Below are 25,013 nucleotides of genomic sequence, written 5' to 3' on the forward strand. Positions count from 1 at the left end.
TACAAGGTTCCCACTTTAACTAGTGGACAGCATATACCAACCCACCTTCTCACATGGATTAAACAAAATTCTGAACAAACACTGAATCGCCCTTTACGAAGATACAAAAAATGCAGTTGTAATTGCCTAAATATCAGGAATCAAAGTTGAAGTGTCACTATTTTTATTTATCATATCAATGACTACTGTTTATTTCTACATTACCCTGCAGTAAATATTGTTAGACTTTATTAATTTGGCACTTAGCACTCACCTATTGCCATACTGATGTGCCCGCATGGCTTTATGGCACTATAAAAATTACTTCATTAAAAAAGTATGAAGGCAAATAAAAACCCAAAGGACCACAGCTAACTCAGGTAATGAAACATCACGTGCAGTAAGGGCCAACTTCAAATTACGAACTGCTACAAATTCTCTGAGACTAACATAGTGATAGAAGTATGGGGTAAGACGTATTTCAGACAGATGAACACAGGTAACACATTTCACAATACTAGTTTTGCTCCAAGTGAGGTGGGGAAATAACTATTCCATTGGGACAGTGTAAATAAATTGCAATTAAAGGATTAGGATGTTACACCTACTATTATTCCCATACGGTGCGATTCTCTTGCACTTTATGAACCCTCCTATAAGAAAGAAGGTTTTTCAGAAGACTGTCTGGTATTTGCCCAAATGATCACCTCAATAGATATAAGCAGAAAACACTAGAAATCATTACAAATCTACATAGTTTATTAGAACAAAAATCACAGTCATTTATATATATATATGTGTATATTTTTAGAAGCTATACAAGCAAAAGTTCCAAAATTTCAATTTCCAAACACTCCAGCAAATTGTTCTCACCCCCCACACACTTCATAAACGCCTCACACCAAATAGGACTGCTGCGCCAAGCACAAAGGTTGTGGCTGTGAAGGTCTAGGCAACTTTTTATATTGCCATCAGTTTGAGAAGCACATAAGTTCAATTTAAGACATGTATCGTCTCAGATTTGACGGTGATTTAACTGGGGGCTAGGCTTGTTGCCTCCATATTCAAAAATGAAAATATTGGTACTCGAAGGACAAGTAACAGTTCTGGCAGTTTTATCAGGAAGTTACCATTGAACCCTTGCCACTGATTTACAGTCATTTTAATATTATTTACACATACAGCACCCTTTCCAGCCCGGAAGGCCAAAATACTTAAAAGTTCAGTTCTTAGGCAAGATTACCAAATTCTTCCAGTAGGCCCAGAGCCAAAAGCCTTACTATGGCTCCAAAATCTGGTTGCACCTTTCTTCACTGCCAGCTTGTGAATCCCCTGCTCTCATCAATCTCTCGCTGTGTGTGTGTGTGTGTGTGTGTGTGTGTGTGTGTGTGTGTGTGTGTGTGTGTGTATATATATATATGTGTGTGTGTATCTGAATCCATCTATATAATCACACACAGATTTTCAAGGTCTAATGTCGTAATCACAAAGTCTACAAACTACTGCTTGCTAAATGATTACTTTCCGGCCTCGTGTGGTTTTCCAGTTTCACAAAGCGTTCTAGATACCATTCTACTTTTCTTCCCATGGGAGCAGTTCCAGACCTCACTTTGTGGCGAGTTCCCTAGCTTCACTTGATAGTCTCTAGGTTTACTGCTCGCACGCCTCTATATCACCTTCCTTTAAGCGGTGTGGGTACCAATACTAATGTGTGATGCACCTCCCAACATCTTTGCAACCTCAATAGGCCGTGCTTTACGACACAAGGTGCCATTCCTCCGCCCCTACCAAGTCTCAGAGTACAGGTTCTGCTCAAGAAGTGATAGAAGATCAAGGCCTGCTCTTTGAACCAGAAAGATGGTAAAACTAATGTTGCTGGAGCAGAATGAAAAAAGAAACAGGAAGGCACAAAACTAAAAATAAATACATGCTTTAGTGATGGGGCACAAAAGCTGATCATATTTTAAGAAGCATCAACCTTTCATCATTCTTTTTCCAAATTAATGAATTCCACACAAAATAATAAAGTATGGTATTCTGGGTCCCACCATTACTCCTCGAAGACATTTGAAAGACTTTCCCTCTATGACTAAGTCATATCATGTGCATGTGATACAAGACTCTCCTCTCACTATGCAGTCCTCTGCTTAACTGCCTTAGTTCTTTTTTCAAAATGGATTTAAAGAATCTGAAAATGACATAAATAAGTGTACCATATTACTGTAGGTTTCTGATGAGAGAAGTATTTTGAATCTTTGGCAGATTTCCTGCAAAATCTTGGCTTATAATGACAGACAAAATTACTTGTGGAAACACGGTCAGGAACTTTGTTCTCGCCAGGATTAAACTATTACAATGTAGACTGCAACTAAACTGCAACAACTTCACACAAGGCAGAAGATATTTGCTTCCAGGTTGATGAAGGACTCAAATGGTCTTCTAGCGAAAACGTGAACGATGAGCATGAAGAAAGCAAAGCAAGCTGGCCATGAATAAAAAAACAAATCATTATGAAAAGTAAAATAAAAAATAAGCAGATATGAATAGAAGACATAAGGGACTTTTTCCACACAAGTGCAGCAAAACACTAAATGTCAACATAAATCAAAAAGAGACACTAAGACAATACCAGAGGTTAAAGTCTCTCAAGTAAAAACAAAACGCAGTGGGCGTTTTGTTTTTACTACGGAAAAGTCGGACTTCGATCACACCCAAGCTGCCAGCTTCATTCTAGGGCCAGCTTAACAGAAGAGTTTTTACCAAGGACGGAGCTCACCTCCTTGCCCACACAACCTTGATTTCCCCAAACCTACATTTAAAATAAAGTGAAATGTCACTCTCAGCAGATGGCAGAAACACCACAGCCAGACAGACAGTTTATTAATCCCTTCTGAGATTGTTCAAACGCTCCTCCAAGTCGGCATCGGCGTCAGCCAGGGCTGCAGCACTCTCGGCTTTCTTCTGAGCAGCCACATTCAGTGAGCCGCCTGTAGCAGGAAGATCTGGAAGAAAAGGGAGGGAAAATAAAGGGACATGAAATGATCAAACAAACCACATTCAAAGCAATGAATGCGAAGGAGTGGCACCAACCCATCCACTTTGGCCAACACAAAGAGGCAGGGGAGCTATAAATACACAATCCATTACCAACTGGTTGTATGACCCAAAGAAAGGAAGGACAACACCAAATCAATCATACTGTGCAAAACCCACAGAGGCAGCACCAAACACACTTGTAAGTCAATTACAAGGACACTGCAGACTAAATAGTGCAAAAAAGAAATGGAAAAAGGTATTTTAAGGTCTCGTCTACTGACACATTTAGCTATGTGTTACCATTGTGTACAATACCAGTGAGCTTTGAGTCATCCCACTGGCTATAATTTGCTATCTTTCTTATCAATCTCATTTGCTTGCTTCTTACTTCAGGGCGGTCCCTCCTTTGTCACACAGCTTATTTGACTATATTATTGACTGGATGACTTGTATCCTTCCACGGCTTCACAGAACTATATTTTTCTTTCAGCACTCTAATGCAGTGCATGCATTGCCTTGTTCACTCCCCTGGGTGCTGCTTCAACCTCACGTTCCCACCCCAGGGTTTCCTTGCTGCTCCCCCCACCTCCACTGGATGTTGCTTCCCACACATCTGTGCTTCCACTGCCTTCCAGCCCCTACATTGCCCCCCCACGCCTCCCTGTGCGGGGATGCTCGGCACTTTATCAATTGGCTTGCCCGATCTGTCTCCCCTCTCCTCTATTGCTTTCTTACCCCTTGTCAAATCGTTTTTTCTTTTTCAGCAGGTACAGCAGCTGCCATATGCTACTGGGTTGCTTCCTTATCTGAGATGTGGTTCTACGGTTGCACAGTTTTTAGTTTCTAATTTACCACTCCAAGTTTGGTGTCATTGCAGCACCATCATGCATCATCACACTGAATCAGCCGTTTTGCCTTTTTTTTGTTGTTTGCTTTTGTCTATGCTGTTCAGCATCACTAACAACCTTATTTATTCTGATGCGGTTAAACACTGGCAAAATCAAAAGGTCAGCTAACGAGATGGGAGACCTATTGGCTTTGCCAGTGCGGATTACATTTTGAAGTAGTGCCGTGCAAGTACAACAAGGGCAATGTATGCGTGTATGGTGATACAGGTTCATGAACGAAGTGGCAGGATCCATTATGTGGTGTTGGCTAAAAAAGCATGCACCACATTATTCACCGCTGGACAGATATAGCCTAGAAGAAACCCTGTCTTGTGGCTTCGTCTTCCTCCCTCCAGTAAAGGCAGAGAAAATGGACTACAATGTGCCATCTTTAGATTTCCATGAACGACTGTGGGGGAAAAGGGTGGCCAATAAGTAACATTTTAATAAATATAGAATAATGTGGCAAATAGAGAACACTAATAAAATCGAATGCCTATAAGACTAAGTAGACTACCATTACAGCAAGAACATGCATAGAAGTGTCACCAACATACATGAAGGACCTATATTTTTGGAATTGTAGCACAATAAATGGGAAAGCGTATCTTAGGACCTATTTTAGAACACCAATGGTACGTTTAAAAGTATGTGATTTGCGAACCGTAAATTTGTTTTTGTACATTTTTTAATTCTTGTCTCCATGTTTATAATACATTTTACTTCGGGTGTAATGGATTTAAATTACTGTTAAATGTGCAGATGTAAATAATGTCCCAATACTTCAGATTCATTACTATTACACCAGGGACTTGACAATGGAGATTTAATTGAACTTCCTACAGGGCGCTGCACTGCAGTGAAAGCAACAGCTCTGCTGTTTAGAGGCATCAGAGGCAGCTGCTGGGACTGGGGTAGTTTAACTCACCTCTTCGTTGGTGCCCCAGGAACCAGACTCCCGATGCAGATTACTTTTTTGCATGGGTCCCCAGTACATTACTGCTGCCCTCACAATGGGGTCTCGGTGGTTGGATAAGCGGACATATCAGAGGGTAATGAGATAAGTCTGGGGCTATTGATGCACGGTATGTAGCAGTTAATGAGTGTTAAAAGCCTGGGACCATCAATGCTCCAACACCTGTGGCCGTTAATAATTGTTAGAGACTACAGCCTCAGACTGTACATGGCAGCCTTACGTCTTTGATGAACATCAGGCATGATGTTATTTATCCTTATTAGAGCCTGGGGCCATGAATGCTGGTTATGGCCCAGCACCGCTGATAGACATTACAACATGGGGACAAACGTGCATTTACTGAGTGGAGCCATCAGTACATTTAATATTGTAAATATTTTACAATTGAACCTCCGGTACAGCATTTATGATTGTGTTTTCATGTCGTCAGAGCCTTGATATTAGCACTCGATGCTAGTTTGATATGTACCACGTGTTGTGCTGTTAATCTACGACATGTTACATTTATTTGTTATATAAAACATTCACTTAGGAACAGAATAGGAGTAGGGGAGACAGAGAAGGCAGAGGGCACGAGATAGCAGACAGGATAGATAGATAGAATGATTTATATGTGAATTCGGTCAGGCCAACACATCACACAAACAATTGATAAAAAGCAGCCACAGTTATTTCTCAATGGACACAAAGAATCAATTAGGTAATACCAGGTTATTCTGAGTGATCAAAAATTGTCAAATATGTGACCAATGATTCCTACATACGATGTTACTCAGATCAGAAATGTCCAGGTCCAAATAGTTATAGGAATAGCGCAGACGTGCGTTTTGGTAGAGCCCGCTCTGCCGTTACTGCTCGAACAGCCAGGTCTTGAGCTTCTTCCTGAAGGAGAGGTGGTCTTGGGTCAGGCGCAGGTCGGCTGGGAGGGAGTTCCAGGTCTTGGCGGCCAGGTAGGAGAAGGACCTTCCTCCTGTTGTCGTTCTACGGATGCGTGGGACGGCGGCGAGGGCGTGGGGCGTGGCTGGCTGATCGGAGGTGGCGTTTGGGAGCGTAGAAGTTGATTCGGTTGTTGAGGTAGCTCGGGCCTTGATCGTGTAGGGCTTTGTGTGCGTGGGTGAGGAGACGGAAGGTGATTCTTTTGTTGACGGGGAGCCAATGCAGGTCTCTCAGGTGTCCGGAGATGTGGCTGTTTCGTGGGATGTCGAGGATGAGTCTGGCTGAGGTGTTCTGGATCCGCTGGAGTCTCTTCTGGAGCTTGGCGGTGGTTCCGGCGTAGAGGGCGTTGCCGTAGTCCAGTCGGCTGGTGACGAGGGCCTGGGTGACGGTCTTCCTGGTCTCCGTGGGGATCCACCAGAAGATCTTCCGTAGCATGCGCAGGATGTTGAAGCACGACGAGGAGACGGCGTTGACTTGTCTGGTCATGGAGAGGGAGGAGTCCAGGATGAAGCCCAGGTTGCGTGCGTGGTTCGTCGGTTTGGGTGCGGTGCCCAGGGCGGGGGGCCACCAGGAGTCGTCCCAGGCGGTGGGCGAGGAGCCCAGGATGAGGACCTCCGTCTTGTCTGAGTTCAGTTTCAGGCGGCTGGTCGTCATCCACTCGGCTACATCCTTCATCCCTTCGTGCAGGTTGGCTCTGGCGGTGGCGGGGTCGTTGGTCAGGGAGAGGATCAGCTGGGTGTCGTCGGCGTAGGAGATTATGTTGAGGTTGTGATGGCGTGTGATGGCCGCGAGGGGGCTCATGTAGACGTTGAAGAGGGTAGGGCTCAGCGAGGATCCTTGAGGAACGCCGCAGATGACTTCGGTGGCCTCTGACTTGTACGGTGGTAGGCGGACTCTCTGTGTTCTTCCGTCGAGGAAGGAGACGATCCATTCCAGTGCCTTCTCCTGGATTCCGACATTGCTGAGGCGCTGCACTAGGGTGCGGTGGCAGACAGTGTCGAAGGCCGCAGAGAGGTCTAAGAGGATGAGGGCCGCTGTTTCTCCGTTGTCCATCAGGGCTCAAATGTCGTCGGTGGCGGCGATGAGGGCGGTCTCGGTGCTGTGGTTGGCTCGGAAGCCGGACTGTGAGGGGGTCGAGGGATTCGTTCGTCTCGAGGAAGGCGGCCAGCTGTTTGTTGCCGGTCTTCTCGATGACTTTGGCTGGAAACGGGAGTAGCGAGATGGGGCGGTAATTGTTGAGTTCGGTGGGGTCTGCTGTAGGTTTCTTGAGTAGAGCGCTGAGTTCGGCGTGCTTCCAGCTCTCGGGGAAGGTGGCGGTGTTGTAGGAGGTGTTGATAATGTCCCGCAGGTGGGGTGCGATGACAGCGTCGGCTTTGTTGAAGACGTGGTGAGGGCAGGGGTCGGTCGGAGATCCGGAGTGGACGGAGTTCATCATGCGGACGGTGTCTTCGGTGCTGATCGGAGTCCAGGTACGGAGGGTGGTGGTGGGCGGCGTTGCTGTGGTCGTGTCGTGCGTCGGTTGAGTGCTGAAGCTGTTGTGTATGTCCGCGATCTTGTTGTGGAAGTAGGAGGCGAGGGAGTTGCAGAGGTCTTGCGATGGGGTGATGTCGTTGTTTCCGGCGTTGGGGTTGGAGAGCTCTTTCACGATGTTGAAGAGTTCCTTGCAGTTGTGTGCGTTGTTGTCCAGTCGGTCCTTGAATGCAGTTTTCTTGGCGGCGCGGATCAGTTGGTGGTGCTTCCGGGTGGCGAGCTTGAGGGTGGTCATGTTGTCCGGTGTAGGTTCCTTTCTCCAGACTTTCTCGAGGTCTCGGCAGTTCTTCTTGGAGCTCTTGAGTTCGTCGGTGAACCATGGGGCTTTCTTGCTGCCGGGTCTGCTGGGCGGGGTCCTCAGAGGGGCGAGTTCGTCCGCGCAGTTGCTGATCCACTTCGTGAGGTTGTCGGCGGCCTGGCTGGGGTTCGCTGAGCTGGCAGGAGGGTGCTGGCTCAGGGAGGCGGCGAGCTGGTCGACGGTGATCTTGTTCCAGCTTCTACGGGCAACCTGTTGCTGGTGGTGGTGGATCGTCGTTCTTTCGAAGGTGAAGTGGACGCAGCTGTGGTCCGTCCAGTGGAGTTCTGTGGCGTGGCTGAAGGCGATGTCTTTGCTGGATGAGAAGACGGCGTCGAGTGTGTGTCCGGCGAGGTGGGTGGGGGTGCTCATCAGTTGCTTGAGTCCAAGGTTGGCGAGGTTGTCGAGCAGGGTGCTGGTGTTGCGGTCGTTGTTGTTCTCCAGGTGGAAGTTGAGGTCCCCCAGGAGGATGTAGTCAGCGGAGGGGAGGGCATGCGGGCTGACGAAGTCGGCGATGTCCTCGCTGAATTGAGTGCGTGGTCCCGGGGGACGGTAGATCAGGGTGCCTCCGAGGGTGGTCTTCGGGTCGGTGTGGATCTGGAAATGCAGGTGTTCGGCGGTGGTTAGGGTGTTGTCGGTGCTAGTCGTGATACGGATGGTGTTCCTGTGGATGATGGCGATGCCTCCTCCCATCTGGTTGGCGGTGCGGTCCCTCCGGGTGATCTTGTAGCCCTCTGGGATGGCGATGTCGGGCGCTGAAGAGGAGTTCATCCAGGTCTCCGTGAGGAAGGCGACGTCAGGGGCTGTGGTGTCAAGGAGGTTCCAGAGTTAGATGGCGTGTCTGCGGACGGAGCGGGTGTTGAGCAGGATGCACTTGAGGTGGTAGCTGCTGGTGTTCGGCTTGGCAGGTGCTGGTGCCGGGCAGGTCCGGATGCAGGTGAACTTGCAGGCGAGGCAGCTGAAGGGTCCGTGGGTGCGTCTCGGGGTGGCTTGGTGGCATCCCGGGGTTCGGCCGGTGTCGAGTGTGATGAGGGTGGCGGCGGTGTATGTCAGGCGGGTTGGCCGGGGTCCTCGTGGGCCAGTGGTCCTGGCACTGGGCGCGGTCCAGGCGCGGACGGGCGCAGACAGGCTTACCTTTGGCGCGCCTTCGGCGCACAATCGGCGCGCCCGCTGCGCGTGACCGCTGCACGTTCGCACGGCCGCCATATATGGCGAAGTGCGCGGGGGGGCGGAGCAGCTGGGAGGCGGGAGCGGGGAGGGTACACAAGGCAAAAAGGGGCGGGGTTAGCGGCGGTGGCGGGAAGCGGGGAGCGGGGAGGGAGGACGCAGGGGGCAAAAAACAGTCAATACAGAAGGCAAAAACAAATTACAGGGAAACAGGCAACACTAAATACAGTTCTAAACACAAATGACGACGGGGGCAGGTCAGGCGGTCACGGACCACGCCGCTAGAAGGCAGGGGGCGTGGTCACGCGGCGGCAGCTTGGGCAGCGGGCAGTAAGGCGGGGAAGACACACGCAGCAGCTGGTGGCCGTGCGGCGCGGGGGTGGAATTAAACGTACTTCCAAAGTTTTAAACTGCCTTATGTGTAGATGCAAGTCATCCCAAAGGTCTGCCCTACGTGTGCCAAGGGTAGGGTACATTATGATAATGAGCAGTGACTTTATAAAAGAGGTTTTATTGCCCTGGTGAGGAAAAAAATAACAATTTAATTTTTACCCATTGTAGAATGCTAGCCCCATAGGCAAACCTGGGAAAGCGTTATTAAACATTAAGACAACCTATCGTTTGACAGAAGTGAGCTAGAAATTTTATTCAAAGTATGAAAATAATAGTTGCAATATATCAGGCTACTTGCCAAAGTTGGATTTCTTAGACCCATTGAAGTAAAGAAGATATAGAACTGTGTTTCTGAAGTTACCTAAATTCAGTCATGTAGCACCCTCTTCTGATTGGTCAGCCTTTGACAGGTTTAGCCAAGCTTCCTTAATGAGGTTAGATGTGGCCAGGGCTGAGATAAAGAGATATCTGGCGGGAAGAGATCTGCTGTTGCAGATGCCAGAACAGGAAGGGGGCTGGGTATCCAAACTGGTCTTCAAAGGGAGAACGACAATTAGGACGAGAACCAGGCCCACCCCCACATCCTGCACCACGACCCAGATGGGAGCCCCTGTAAGTCAATAATGAGAGGGGCTGGAAAGGGAGACTAGGGAAAAGTTAGCCACACCTGTGGGTTGGGTTAGACAGACCTGTAACTCCAGGAGAGATTGTCTATTTTGTGAGAATTGCTTTTTGGGTCAAAAATATGCCACACTTCTAAGGAAGTGGTCAACACAGAGTATGGTATCTTAAACCCCATTGGGTCAAGGGTGCCTACCTCCCTGCGAGCCCAGAAACTGCAATACATATGAGACAGCTGCCAAGCAACTTAGATCCCTGCCCTATAAACATCAGGAGAAGGACTGCCATACTGAACCCTTAGTCTACACTACAGCAGGAATGCACTCATAAGAACTGCACCTGCTGTGCACGCTGGGCTTCACAAAAGATTAAGGTATGGACTCCCTGAGAGCAACAGGTACTAAAGAGCTTCAGGAAGTCACCTGCATCAACTCCACCAAGACAAGTACAGCTGACCAGCTTCATCTGGACTTTAAAAGATTTGACCAGGTGCATTGGGAGAATTGTAGTCGCAGACCTACAAGGGACAACTCAGAGCTTCTTGACCCTTGGCTGGCATTCTGGACCCTCAAAGGCCCAAAGGAGACCTGGTGGAAGGAGATCCAGAAGTTTGAGAAGATTTGCACAACTTTTGTTAAAAAGCTCCATATGTCCACCGAACCCGATGTCAAGTTAAGCCGGTGGCGCCGAATCGCGACTCGGCCTGAAATTCAGGTTTGCCCTGCTGAAGGCTCCGAACCTCTTCGCAGCCAACGACGGGAACCAAGACCTCCAGGAATCACCGAGGTATCTTGCTGAACAGGCCGCCGTCGCGGACCTGTAGTCGTGCTTGCCAGGGAGGATCACTCGATGTTGAGGGAAAAAGAACCAAAAAAGTGTCTAAGTGCAAAGGTAAAATTTTGACCAGGACCAACCACCCAACGCATCTGACCGGTGCTCCATCGCAGTTGGCCAGAAACTTTGATTTGGTCCCGTTTAAGTGCGACCAGATAGCTGTGGTTGGCACTTTTTGCTTTTTAGGCAATAGAAAGCACATTTCAAGATTTCATCTTTAATAATTCATAACTTCGGTTCCCTACATTGGATTTTTGTCGTCTTGGTGTCATTTTAATCATAAAAATATTTTATATGTTAATAAACTGGTGTTGGATTTTTTTATTTGTGTTGTGTCTTATTTATTTTATGTTTTAGTGCTATTAAATGCTTTACACACCTGTCTCCTAAGTTCAGCCTGACTGCTAGTCAGCCAAGCTACAAAGAGTTGAGCAAGGATTATTTTATTAAGACTTGGCTGGACCTTATTTGCGATTCTGGTGTTAGTACTAGTTGTAGGTATCTACCTGCACCTACTAATAAACCACTTTCCAACACCACCCAGCCTACTAAGAGCACTATGGTATATACCTGTATCAGCACAAAAGTTTGTAGGGATGGGGGAACTAAGCTAAAGAGAAGGTAGAATGAGTAGATGGCGGAGACTAGAAGGTTGGCCACAAGAGAAAAAAGGACTGTGCACAGGTTTGCATCTGGGGAGCAGCATTGCCTGTTCGTCCACATGCAGGTCTCCCACAACCGATCTTACTGCCAGCTGCATCTGACCCTCAATATCTAAATCAGTAGGACAACTCTTGGATAACCAGTAGTGAATAATGGACCAAGTGTACCCTGCAGGGTGTACTTGGGGCCGCAGGGTAAAAGAAGAGCACATGGGGGGTACGACATGCTCTATATGGCTCTGCATGCTCTTCTGCTTTTTCAACAAAAACAAAAGGCACAAAAGAACTTAATGGGGCTGGTTAAGCATGGGTTTTGAAGAGTATGCAGCTATGTGGATAGATTTACACTCCTCAAACTTAATCCTCACCTTAATGTCCCTGCACATCACCCACCACACACACAATCAGAAAATTACATTGCACCCACATACACAAAGAAGCTTACACTGTAGCCTGTGTGCAAAGAAACTAAAACAGCTGGAGTAGTAGATGTGAGGTGGAATGCTAGAGAGTGCAGTTCAAGAGTGTGTGAGACTGCGAGAGAGTCTCAAAAAGAGATCGTGTGTGTGTTCACTCAAAACTACGCTGCCCATCCCTCTGTAAATAAAAACACCCAAAGCTCTTACACAATGAGCAAGCCTAATAAACAAGTTACTTACTTTTAGTTATTCTCTTTCTGCTGGATACTCTGTCTACTCGCATTATAATATCCCCAGGCATCATACTGGATTCTGAGAATTCAGTAGCTGTTGCTTGGTGTACCGGTAGTTGCGTCGTGCAGCTCCGGGAGGACTCTGTACCATCCCAGAAGTGATGGAGCAGAGTTGCATATAAAGGTCATCCACATGTGCTGCCATAATTTTCTTGTCTTCTGCGTTTCCTGGTCCTCGGACATGGAGCATTTAGATTGTGCTGAATACCAACTTTGGACCTTTTTAGATGTCCTGCCATGTCATGGATCGCCAGAGACTCCACGATCCTCTGTGATTGATGGCAAGAGCTTGTCGGCCATATCCCAAAGGGCATGTGTGTATCGGCCCAATAAGCAGACTGCAATAATGGATCACAGTGCCAGGCTGCCAGAGGAGAACATGTCTTTTCCCAAGGGATCTATCATTTTGGATTCTCTATCCAGAGGATTGGTTGGAAAGGAGTTAGAATTCACCTTACTGGTCGAGGTCTTCACAATGAGACTCTAGAGTAGTGCGCCTGGTGAAAAAATACAGATCACCAGGCATCATCCTATGCACCTGGCCTCCCGTCAACTAGCAGACGGGGCAAGAGCATGGTTTCGAACAGGTAGCCATCGGAGTATCTGTGATATGATTATTAAATTGGAGCAAGGCTCAGATGTTCCTGGCCCAGGCATTTGTTTTAGTCTCAATGGAGGGTAGCTGTAATTCTAGTACCTCAGGTGCCTCCGTAAGAAACACTGCACATGAGAAAGTTTGTGTCCCTTGGTGGCCCATGTGGAGAGTCGAGCTCCGTTTTTAGGGGAGACATCAACACACTGACGTTCTGTAAAACAAAGGATAACCACCACCACCATCATCATCATCATAGGGTACATCCCCGGTTCTGGTACTGGATCAGAATCAAAACCAACAAGATAGTGGAGCCTCAGCTGATAGCGGAGAAACAGCAGAGGAACAGGTTATTCTCAGGATGCATGAAAACTAGTTGCACTTTGGTACATTTGTAGAGTATCATCTGTCAAGCTCAAGCAGACGCCAGTTCAGGGTCAGACATGGGCATCAGAACTAGATTATCCACTGGCACAGAGTGGCGTTGTCAACCACCATCGGGGCGGCAGCAGTCTGAGTGGGTCCCCTGGGACAGAGTGGAAGTCTGCACCAGAGCTGGTAGAAGGCTGAAAACAGGTCCCCAGAGGACAACTGGCACTGATGAGGGACCCGCCAGATATAACCCAAATGGAGGATCTTGTGGCTTCATAAGGCAAAGTTAGCTGGAAGTGCACTGAACAATTGCAGCATGGCCCCTTTGAAGGCCTCGCACTGCTGTGGAGTCAAAATGACAAGGAAAACTCAGGGAGCATCAGGTTGACATCTTGCGCCTTCTATTTGGAAGAAGAGTGGTGGGATGGGGTGAGGTCCCACTTTGTTTTCTTATGCTTGCGCTTGAACTTACCGGAGGACTTCGAGCAGGAAATGCAGTGGTCATGAATACGGCCCCATGGCCGGAACCAGACCATTGAGCAGGAGGAAGACCTGCTTGAGGACTGTGATCTTCTTGTGTACAGCAAAATGTAAATTTGCCTCCCAGTTTCGAATTCCCTTTGGGTGCATTTATCATACAACTTGAAGTCATGCCCAGAGCCCAGGTACCAAAGGCACAACTAGTACTGGTCCATGACCGACATCTCCTTCCTGCAGTCTCAGCACAGCTTGAATCCTTTCGTTTTCAGTGTAACATAATTTCCTAGCACATTGAGCAACCATTTTGGAGCTGTCGGAAGACCAACAAACCTGAAGCAGAGCACGGATCCACTATGACAGGTGCGGAAAAATACAAAAACCAAGAACCAGAGGTCAGTGCACAGGGGTGACACATCTCTGTGGTTCTTCTCCAACACCATATGGAGCCACATGACACCACCTATTGGCACACAGGAGCAACTGCTATAAAAGTCTCTAGTCTGGCACCTGAGGAATATCCTAGAGTGAGAAATGTATGGTTAGAAATGTCAATCAGAAACATAATGCTTCAGAAAAGGATCATAGCAGGGATTTCAGTACGGCTGTTAAGCCGGTTTTCTATCAAAAACCGTTCACCTTGGGATAGAAAGCTGAAAGTTGGTAGAGACATTAGTCTTAGTAATAGTAACCGCATACGAGCAAGACCCCAAGTGGATCTTGCCTATGACGACATATAATATAATCGAAATCCAAGATGGCGGGCAAATATCAAACAAGCATTGGCAGAGCGAATAGGTCTCGCCTATGCGAGATCTATTGGCTTTGTCAATGGGTTTTTTTAGCCATATTGTAAAGCAGTGCTGGATTTAGTGCAGCATGGCTGAAAGTAAAAAAAGAGAAAGCGATATGATGCTGTCTGTGTCATAGAGCTATTTTTCTTTACTTTCAGCCATGTTGCAACATGGCTAAGAAACATTGGCAATGCCAATAGATCTCACATAGGCGAGACCTATTGGCTTTGACAATGCCAGTTGTTTTTGGCACCTCCACATTTCAGGAGCTAAGGAAACGGACTTAGACAGGGAGATTAACTGATTGCACTAGGATCGCACAGTGAGGTTTAGCCTCCATTGGGAAAGCTGGTCCTCTAGTTGCATGGAGTACAATTTAGATGCTGGTGCACACCACCCTGTCACCATCTCAGTTCTCTTAAAGCCCACATGCACTGCAGTACATCAGTGTCCAAACTCAACGCTTCAGACAATCACGCTGATGAGTTGCTGACCAAGGCTTGACCCCCACCTTCTCAGGAACATTGTTTAGTCCAGACAAGAATGCATTGCTAGATTTGCAAAGAGGCATGGATTATAAACTCAAAATATCCTCCCAGTTCACACCATGTGATATTAGACAAGTTTTGTTTCCCAGTGCTTCGCTTGTTCGCTTACAAAACTAGGCTCCTAGAAAACAGTTTTAGGAGTTAAATCAGAAATGGGGCATTTACTTTTGCTGTTCTGGCACTTTGTATTCTGCTATAAAAGTACTAGGAGCTACAGGTAGTGCTCATTTTGCATAACTATGTATCAGGGAACCTCGCATGCCAACAATGCATGGCACTAGCAGGATCTGGCTAAAGAGAACACCCAGCAGGGTGTCTCTTCACATCCAGCGCACCTCAGAATATCTTTAAATAACAATACATACCAAGGAGGCCACCCATCCATCCGTACCTCATTTCAAACAAGCAAAAATATGGTAGAGATGCACAGAAAATACATAAATATTTCGACATTCTGCAAAGTCTTTGGCAACTATCTAGTGATCTTTATTTCTGTACTGGCACTGCGCCTGCAACTAATGTCTTGCAATGAAGGCAATTGTCCGATTTTCCTTGAAACCAACAATCGCTTCCATGATTCTCAATATGGTTTTAGATCAGGCTACAGCACGGAGACAGCTCTCTTGGAAGTTGCCGAAAAAGTTTAAGCTGTTGACCAGGGCAGCTCTGCAATGCTGGTGCTGTTGGAACTCTCCGTAGCATTAGTGTCTCATCTAATTCTTTTGGAGAGACTCAGACACTTGGGAGTGAGGGGAACCACGCAGTAGTTCTTAGAGAACTGTTCTCAACATGTATTTCTCCGCCCATACCAGTCCTCCCAGAAACCCCTTGTTTGTGGGGTTCCCCAGGGCTTGGCTCTGAGCCCCCTTCTGTTCAATGCTTATTTGACCCCCCTCGTGACCCTGGTTGAGAAATGGGGAGTGAGAGTAGTCTCCTATGCTGATGATACTCCGCTGGTGTTCTCTTTCAAAGAACACTCGGAGGCTGCTTTCGCAAACTTTAAACAATAACCGGAATAACATCTCGGCCTGGAAGACTGAGAATTGCTTAAAATTAAACACCGAGAAAACAGAAGTCCAATTAATCATCACCTCCTCCGCCTGAGCTCTGGTGGCCCTCAGAGCTAAACCTCCCCACCGATCCCGGTGGATTCAGCTGGAAATTTGTGGTTTAAATTTGACAATGACCTCTCCTGTAAGGCCCAGATTTGCCAGGTCTCCTAGCCATGCTTCTGGAAGGTGAGAGCCCTACGAAAATTCCTTCACTTCCTTCCGATAGATTGCAGGAAGACAGTGGTCATTGCACTGGTCACGTCCCGGTTGGATTATTCTAATAGCCTTTATATTGGATTACCAGCCTATCTGGTCCGCAGGCTGCAAATAATTCTGCGGCCAGATTAATTAGGAAAGTGCTGTTCCGCCACCATATTTCCCCTCACTTGCAGAGCCTCCACTGGCTGCCCGTCAATAGGAGGATCGAGTATAGTCAAGTCAAAAGGGCTTTATTTCGATAAAGACATATCATAAAAGCTGGATATAAAAAGGGATAAAAAAGCTATTTACAACAAATCTCTAAATTCATTGACTTTAACAAAAAATGCATAAATTCTGTACAAGTTAAAAGGATCAATATAGATTATTAGTTAAAACCAGATTAAACAATACATTTAAGCCTTTTACTTCGAAGATACCAAGCCCATGATAAAAATTTAGAAAGGCCACAAACATATAGTGAACGCGAATCTGACATTAGGATACGCAGAGCCTCAATGTGGGACCTAGTGCCTAACAGTCGACACAATGCTTTAAGCCACTTTTGTCTTGGTTTCATGTATTCCGGACATTGGAACATGAAATGCGCTATTGTCTCAGGGCTGGTTATACAGAAAGGACAAAGTGCGGTTGTCTGAGCCGGGAGTTTCCAGCGTGCTGTGAAAGCTCGTAATGGAAGAGTCCCGACCCTAAACTTGAAATAAAGAGCCCTATCTAGCGGTTTCCCAATAATATCCAGATAAAGTTCCCAAATAGGTAAATCCTTGAACTTTAGGAAATCCTCCGAAAGTTTACCCAGGGAATGATTGGCGTTAGTTCGAGACATGACCCAGTTCCAATACATGGTCTTTAGTATTGCCTTTGGTGGAGAGGACCTACCAGCCCACGCTTCACTTAGTCCAAGATCACCAAGCAAAGCTTTTACATCTTTTAACCACTTTGGCCAATTCTGGAACTCGCCAGAGCCGTGCCCATAAGAGCAATGGTCGAAGTTTTGCAAGATCGCCAATCGGATGACAGCCTAAGTCAAGCATCAACGGTAACATAGGCGTGCCCTGAGGAAGTGACATCAGCGACCTGCAAAATTTGTTTTCCGACCTTGACAACTCATCTATATTATAGGTGCCCCATAGTTCAGCCCCATAGAGGGCAGAACTAACTCCTCTTGCTTTGTAAACATCAATAACAGGGGCTATTGGTCTTATTGTACAGAGACGCTGTTCCTTTAGCAGAGCCCCGGTTACCCTCTTATGGGTTAGGAGCATTTTGCATAAATGCAGGGTCCACTGCATGGTATGCGATATGCGTATGCCCAAGTAATCAAATACCTTCTCCCTACCCAAGGGTACAGAATTCAGCACAGGAGGACGTGCAAGTTTTTTGGGGGGGGATTCATCACTAAATATTTAGTTTTGTCAGTATTAATTACCAAACCCCGCTCCATACAAAAAATCTGAAAGTTATTAAGGAGCTTCCGGAGGCCCATTGGGGACTTAGACAACAAGAGCGTATCATCCGCAAAGAGGAGGGTAGGAACACGCTCGCCCGCCAGGGATGGTTCATCTGAAGGATCTTTTAGCAGATGCTCAACCACACCATTAACATACAAAGAAAAAAGGGTGGGAGCAAGAACACATCCCTGGCGGACCCCTCTATCTACCGGAATTCTATTTGTTTTCTTGCCCTGTGTGCCCCATCTAATTTGGGCAAAATTGCCTTCATGGAGCCTCACCAACATTGAAAGAATATAACGTGGGAGGCCCATTTTAAAGATGACTCCCCATAAAATCTCCCTAGGCACAAGGTCAAAGGCAGTCTTTAGGTCGATAAAAGCGAGATAAAGACTGCCTTTGCCTATAACCACAACCTTCTAGTAAATTAACATTAGTCTAAATACTTGCTCTATCGTACCTGTACCAGCTCTAAACCCTGCTTGATAATCGGAGAGGATATCATTTTCATCAATCCATTGTAATATCCTCCCCAATAGAACCTTCCCAGCAACCTTCTGGGTTGTATCTAATAGGCTTATGGGGCGGTAGTTAGAGGGATCGTCCCTTAAACCTTTTTTAAAAATGGGGACGACCTCTGCTCCCTTCCATGACTCAGGGATTGCGGCACCTTTATAAATAGCAACGAGCAGGGAGTGGATAAGCTTCCCCCATTTTAGGGTGTCAAGGCGAAGCAAGTCGCCAGGGATGCCATCACAACCAGCTGCTTTTTGGGGCAAGATAGTACTAATGGCACACTCCACTTCCTTGATTGTGAAATCAGGCTCAATTGTGTCACCCTCCAGGACAGAATAGTTAGATATAGCTGCAACGCTAGGCCCTTGTTGACGGGTATACAATTTAGAGAAGTGATTAAACCATGCTTGACTGGTAATACTACATGTGATGTGATTACTATCTGGTCTGTTCCTAGCTCTAATTCGAGTATAAGGCACTCATTCTCGCCTACAGAGCCACTAGAGATCGGGGCCTGGGTTACTTGAGACAGACTTCAAAACTACCATCAAGACCGGATTCTGAGATCTAATCACCTGAAACTACTCAGAATTTGTCGCTTCAAGGCTAGGATAGGCGGCAGAGTATTCTCGGTGAGAGCTGCGTCACTTTGGAATTCCATGCCTCTCCATCACCGTATGATTGAGTAAGAACGGGCCTTCAGAAAAGCAGTGAAAACCTGGCTTTTTAACCTCCGGTAGTTCACCCCTTTACCTCCTCACTGTGAATCTGCAACTCAGTGCCAGGACACCTCCATTAAAGGTAGCCGTGCGCTCTATAAATCTCACTTATTATTATTAAGACAGACAAGAGAGCCGAAGAACAGGTGATCTGCCCAAGATCACATCATTTGGTGAAGGAGAGAAACCGGGATGAATACTGAAGTTTACCAGAACCTGGGGAAATAACTTAACAGTTATTCCACATCGCCCCACTCTGCTGTCTATTTTTGTAAATGGGGGATTATTTTATCTCGGGTGTAGGTGCAAGAGAAATAACAGTGTTATGCTAACTAGTTTTAACGACGATAATAACACCATTTACCTACGACGAACAAGTACCCAACAACACTGAGACCACCTCCCTTGCTAGTTCTCCTACTAACAAGACCAATAATGGCAACATTGTTATTAATTGGGACAACATATTATTCTTATATCCAGCTCCTTGACACAGCTCCCACATGTGAAGCACTGTGAACACCATGTTTTGTCTCCGAATGCATTCACTAAAAGGATTGTCTGTATAACCAATCAACCATCTCTAGAAATCCTAAATTGGTGGGACTCTACGACCTTTCATCCCTTCGAAGTCGATAAAATACTTGCTCTATTACACAGGCTGCCTCATGTGTTTCTGTGAGGCAGCAAGCCTGTGGCAGAAGTGGCATACAGGATCTTGATTTTAACATTATCACTGAGGAGTGCGTGTCCCTTTGCTCGCTTCTAGCAGCCTGCTGTTCCAGCTGTACCTCCCATTACCCCGCAGCTACACACGTCACTATGAAGAGCATGAAGTAAACCCTTCACTTGCACTCTTGGCCCTTTAAATAATGCACCATTCCATTAGCTCAAGTCACAACCTATGCAGGGGACAAAAGCCCAATCACCTAGCACACCAGTTCTTCCTACCCACTAAGACCGTACACGTGAAGAAGCCATGGTCCACAAAACAGCGTTGCCGCTGCAACATTCTGTGACTTTGACAAGTCACTTATCTCTCCATGCCAAAAACAAAAAAAATCTGTCATCCGCATATTAAATGAGGTGCATTATGTTACAGCCTCTACATGGAGCACAGGAGGAGCACCAGAGGTCTTTATGCGAGCTGTCTGGAAGACACAGCAGAACATTTCACTTCTGCCTTTGAATCCATAGCAAATATGCCAGTTTACAGAAAGGGAGCTTTCGGAAGAATACCGATAAGGATTATGTTATTTAGCCTGTAAGCATCCGTTCTTGGCATGTAATGCTGTAGATTCACATGTTTCGTATACTCCTGCCATCTAATGTTTGGTCTGGATGTGTGCAAGTTGTTTTTCTTTGAAGAAGTATTTCAAGTCACAAGGTGATTCCTCCTCTTGGTAATAGTGCGCATGGGCATCGATGCCACTGTTAACATGGTTTTCCCTCAAGAGGGTGAGAATGGAATATCAGTAAGTGTCAGTAAAGAGATGACCATGCATGTGAAAATATAAATTAGTTCTGCAATGAACATAGATGTCTGGGGAGGAGGGGAGGCACATGTGAATCTACAGCACTGCATGCCAAGAACAGATGTTACAGGGTAAGTAACACAATACGTTTGAGGCATGTGCGGCTGTAGATACACAGCAGTGCCCTCCAAAAGCGCTGGCTAACCAGTGGACATTGCAGTTGTTTGAAAAAGTGTACATACCACTGCCTGTCCTACATTAGCTTGTTGGCAAGCTAGAACATCCACACAGTAATGCTTACTGAAAGTGTGTGGTGTAGACCATGCAGCTGCTTTACAAATGTTCGCTATGGGGATGTTGCCCAAGAAAGCCATGGATGCACCTATTTTATGAGTAGTGTGCTCTAGGGGGTATAGACAAAGCTCGTTTGGCTTTGATATGGCAGGTTTGAGTACATTTAACGGTCCAACTGGAAATGCCAGATTTTGAAATGGGCTTTCCTTTATGAGGGCGTGCAAACGCAACTAAGAATTATTTTAATTTGCGTGAGTCTTTTGTCATGCCAATATAGTACATTAATGCTCCTTTGACATCTAGTGTATGACGAGCTCTTACTGCAACAGAATCTGGTTAAGGGAAGAAAACAGGTAGTTCAACTGATTGATTAATGTGGAAAGGGGACACAATACGCAGAACCACCCTATTTCTAAGTAGTTGGAAAAACGGTTCTTCTTAAATTAGTGCCTGGAGCTCACGGACACGCCTTAGTGAAGTGATGGCAATTAAGAAGGCAAACTTCAAAAGATAGGAATTGGAAGGAGCAATTGTGTAATGGTTCAAAGGGTGGATCCATAAGCCTAGTGTGAACAATATTGAGATTCCACGCAGGTGCAGATGGACTCTGGGTGGTATTACTCTTTAAAGGCCTTAAATGAAAGCTTTAATAACTGGCACTTTGAATAAGAATGTGTTGCCTGTTTTGTAGATAGGCAGCCACTGCCGCAAGATGTAGACGTATGGAAGTATAAGCAAGGCCAGAGCGCTGTAAATGCAGAAGGTAACCATGTTTTGTACAGATGCATTGAGTGGATAAATATTTTGTTTACAACAGTAAAAAACAAATCTTTTGTACTTGGCAGCATAACAAGTTCAAGTGGTTGGCTTACATGCTTCCTTAAATATGGTCATACATTCTGGTGGCAAATCTAGGTACCCGAATGCTATGATTTCAGGAGCAAAATTGCAAGGTGTATCTCCTTTGGGGTTGGATGTCTGATTTCGCCATGGTTCTGAGTGAGAAGGTCTGGTTAGAGGTGAAGCTGCTTGTGAGGAACTACTGAATGTTCGAGTAGTGTGGTGAACCACGGCTGGCAAGCCCATGTGGGAGCAATCAGAATGAGGGTGAGAGACGTTTGCATGAGCTTCCGAACCAGAAATGGAAGAAGACGGAGAGGCGGAAAAACGCAGGCAAATATCCCTGAACAACTCATCCGTAGTACATTGACTTTGGATAGGAGGTGGTCTAACCTGGAGGCGAAGTTTGGGTATTTTACATTCTCTCCGGTCACAAAGAAGTCGATTTGTGGAAGTGTGGAAGGCGGACTTAGGGGTGGAGTTCCACTCGTGGATTTGTTGCCGCATCCTGCTGAGGAGGTCGACAAAAGCGTAGTCCGTACCCGGAAGATGTTCTGTTAACAGATGGATTTTGTGATGTATTGCCCAACACCAACTGGTATGAGAGAGGCGTGACAACTTTAAAGTGTCCCGCCCCTGTTTTTGTACATAGTACATGGCTGTCATTTTGTCCGTAGACAACCTTGCCCATGAGGTAAGGTAGAAATGCTTTCAGCGCTAGGTGAACAGCTTGAAGCTCTAGGTAGTTGATATGGAGATTCTGGTTTTTGGTGTCCCAGAGAGCTTGAACTGTTAGATTTTGTAGGTGAGCACCCCACCCTGAGAGGGATGCATCTGCTGTTGGCACGATCTGTGGAACAGGGTCAATGAACGGCCGGCCTTTTAACAAGTTTTGTGTGCTCCACCACTGTAGAGTGATGTGCGGCTGTCGACCAACACTAGATCCTCCAGTCGACCCTGTTACTGAATCGACTATCGTGCCACACATTGTTGTAGAGGACGCATGTTCAGTTTTGCATGAGGCACTACGGTGTGTACGAGCTTCAATGAGCCAGTCGTCTAGATATGGGAAGAAATGAATATTCTGCCTGCGTAAATGCTCTGCTATCACTGCTAAACCTTTGGTGAACACTCTTGGTGCAGTGGTGACTCCGAATGGAAGGACGGACCTTGAATTGGAAATGATTTCCTGCTATCACAAACTGGAGATATTTGCAATGTGCTGGGTGAATGGGGATGTGAAAGTATGCGTACTTTACGTCTAATGAATGCGGACTTGAAGTCGCCTTGCTATAGAAGTGGAAGCACCTGTTAAGGTGTTACTATATGGAAGTGCTCTGAAAGTATGTAGTGATTCAGAGGCCTTAAATCTAAAATTGGCCCTAGGAAGCCATCCTTTTTGGGAATAAGGAAGTACAGGGAGTAAACCGCTGATCCTTGATGTTGTAGAGGACCTGGCTCTGTAGCTCCTTTGAGTAAGCGAGCTAGCACTTCCTGTTTAAACAGTAGTTGATTTTCGAGAGAATCTGTGGGTGAGAAGTTGAATATTGGGAGGAGTGCTGATGAGCTCCAGGCAATAACCATGTTGGATAATATCCAACACCACCCTTTGGGCTAGAGGCTCTAGTCCCCAATGTCTGCCGGTAAAGTGGTCGAGGACCAGCACTTGTGTCAACACAGCTCACCATTGCCAACGAACCTCCAAAGAAACCACGGCAGTTGAGGACCGCCACTTGTGTCGATGAGACTCCCCACCGCCAACGAAACGTTGGAGCCCAAGGCTTCCACCAACTTGAGGGATCCCCGTAGCATGACAACCGACGCTGGCAGCAGCCCGTCCCTGTGAGCCTGTACCCTCACGCTGGTGGCCCCGATGACCTATGACCACAGAGCCCATACGACCACCTCTCCTCCATGCCGGTCTGACGGTAAAACCTCGACAACCAGTCTCCTCGACTCCTGACCCTTGATGTTGTAGAGGAACTGGCTCTATAGCTCCTCTGAGTAAAAGCTTGCACTTCCTGTTTGAACAGTAGTTGATTTTCCTGGGAGAGTCTGTGGGTGTGAGGTGGAATACTGAGAGGAGTGCTAATGAGCTCCTGGCAATAACCATGTTGGATAATGTCCAACACCCACCAGTCCGATGTTATGATCAGGGGGGAGAGGATAAGTGAGTCACTGCTTGTTACCGGATGGGGCATTACGGGTTGGTGTACCTTTGCCCCGACCTTTGAAGTTGTTACCCCTGTAGTTACCTCTTAAATACCCTCTAGATGGAGAGTTATTGGTTTGTGACATGTAGGAGGATGCAGAAGCATCTGTAGATGTTGCTTTGGAACCTGCTCTATAAGAGGAGCACCGAAAGGAGCCCAGAGGAGTGGGTGTTTGAAGTGCCCCCATAGATTGGGCAACCTCAGTATCTTTTTTCTTCTTCTCCAAGGCCTTATCTAAATGTGCTCCCGCATGGTCTCCAAAATAGACTCTGGGAGCGTAGCAAGAGCCAATGTTGGTTTCGGTGCCGAAGGTTTTGCATGTGCTTTTGCAATGGGCTCAGAAAAGGAAACTTAATGATGCAGATCTATATGGTAGCCCAGTTAAAACATGTTCGGCAATTCCAGTTTCAAATAAAATTCCTGTAAGATAAGCAGGTTTGTTTTGCAACAAATCATATACTTCTGTAGTGCATAAAGCAAAAACAGATGATGTGGATGCTAATGTGAGATTAGTTTGTTCAAGATAGCACTTATTGCAAAATTGGCTATATGCACGCACAGGATGCTGAATACCATCAGAGATGTTTAGTTGGACTCTATAATAAAGAGCACGCAGTGTTTAAAAAAAGAATAAAAATGAATCACCTACTGTGACCTCAGGAGATGGAATTGTATCTTATCTGCAAGATTCTCAAGTGGGAAATGTTAAAACAATTTTCAAACTATGTGACTTAGTAAACCTTAACCCAAGCAGAGTAATACAGCTTGATTCCACTGCGGGTAAGGTTAACTCGAGAAGACTAAAAGAGAGAATTCTCAGAAATACAAGAGTTTTGAAGGCATATAATAAAGGAAGAGATGTCCCGTTAGCTTTTGAAGAGGATGTAGGATCCACATTAGTATTTGCCTGTGACGAGTCAGATTATGACACCGAAAATATTGCTAATGCAGGCAACGTTACTAGAATGGACTTGAAGCAGAAATCTGAAAACTTCACTGGAACGTTTGGGGACAATTGAAGAAACTGATCAGTTCCAGAATCGCTTCTTGCCCTTGTCAAAATGATACTTGATGGATCAGACCTAAGAGATCAATATTCCTGTGAAACAACCACTACCAATATACTGTTGCCTATTCCCGAATTACTGATGTTTAACAGAGTAAAGAATTCAAGAACAGACTCTTCTTCAGTTCCTAGACATGACAGCAACAAAGAAACTCCTCTGTCCATGTACATTGCTTTTTATATCCACAATCAATGAGAAATTGAGAGATTACAGACAAGTTCCATAAACTAGGTATTTGTTTTTCCTAGAAGGTTTTGCAAATATCTGCTGAAATAGCATTTGCACGCTGTATGTGAGTGAACAAGTTGTGTGTCCACCAAAACTGAATTTGCAAGCACTCACCAGTGGATATATTG

At 46.2% G+C, this 25,013-nt stretch overlaps 1 protein-coding gene across 6 annotated transcripts in view; it reads right to left on the reverse strand.

Annotated features, from left to right (window-relative positions):
* Positions 1-720: 720 nt before the first annotated feature.
* Positions 721-25,013, reverse strand: part of CHMP2A (charged multivesicular body protein 2A) — a 310,318-nt gene continuing 286,025 nt past the window's right edge. For all 6 annotated transcript variants that reach the window (XM_085616658.1, XM_085616655.1, XM_085616657.1 and 3 more), the window contains one exon: positions 721-2,981. In XM_085616658.1, the coding sequence (XP_085472784.1) occupies positions 2,860-2,981 (122 nt within the window). In that variant the 3' untranslated portion in view covers positions 721-2,859. The remainder of the gene's footprint in view (positions 2,982-25,013) is intronic.

Source organism: Triturus cristatus, chromosome 7 (assembly GCF_964204655.1).
Source record: "Triturus cristatus chromosome 7, aTriCri1.1, whole genome shotgun sequence".
Classification (NCBI taxonomy): Eukaryota; Metazoa; Chordata; class Amphibia; order Caudata; family Salamandridae; genus Triturus; species Triturus cristatus.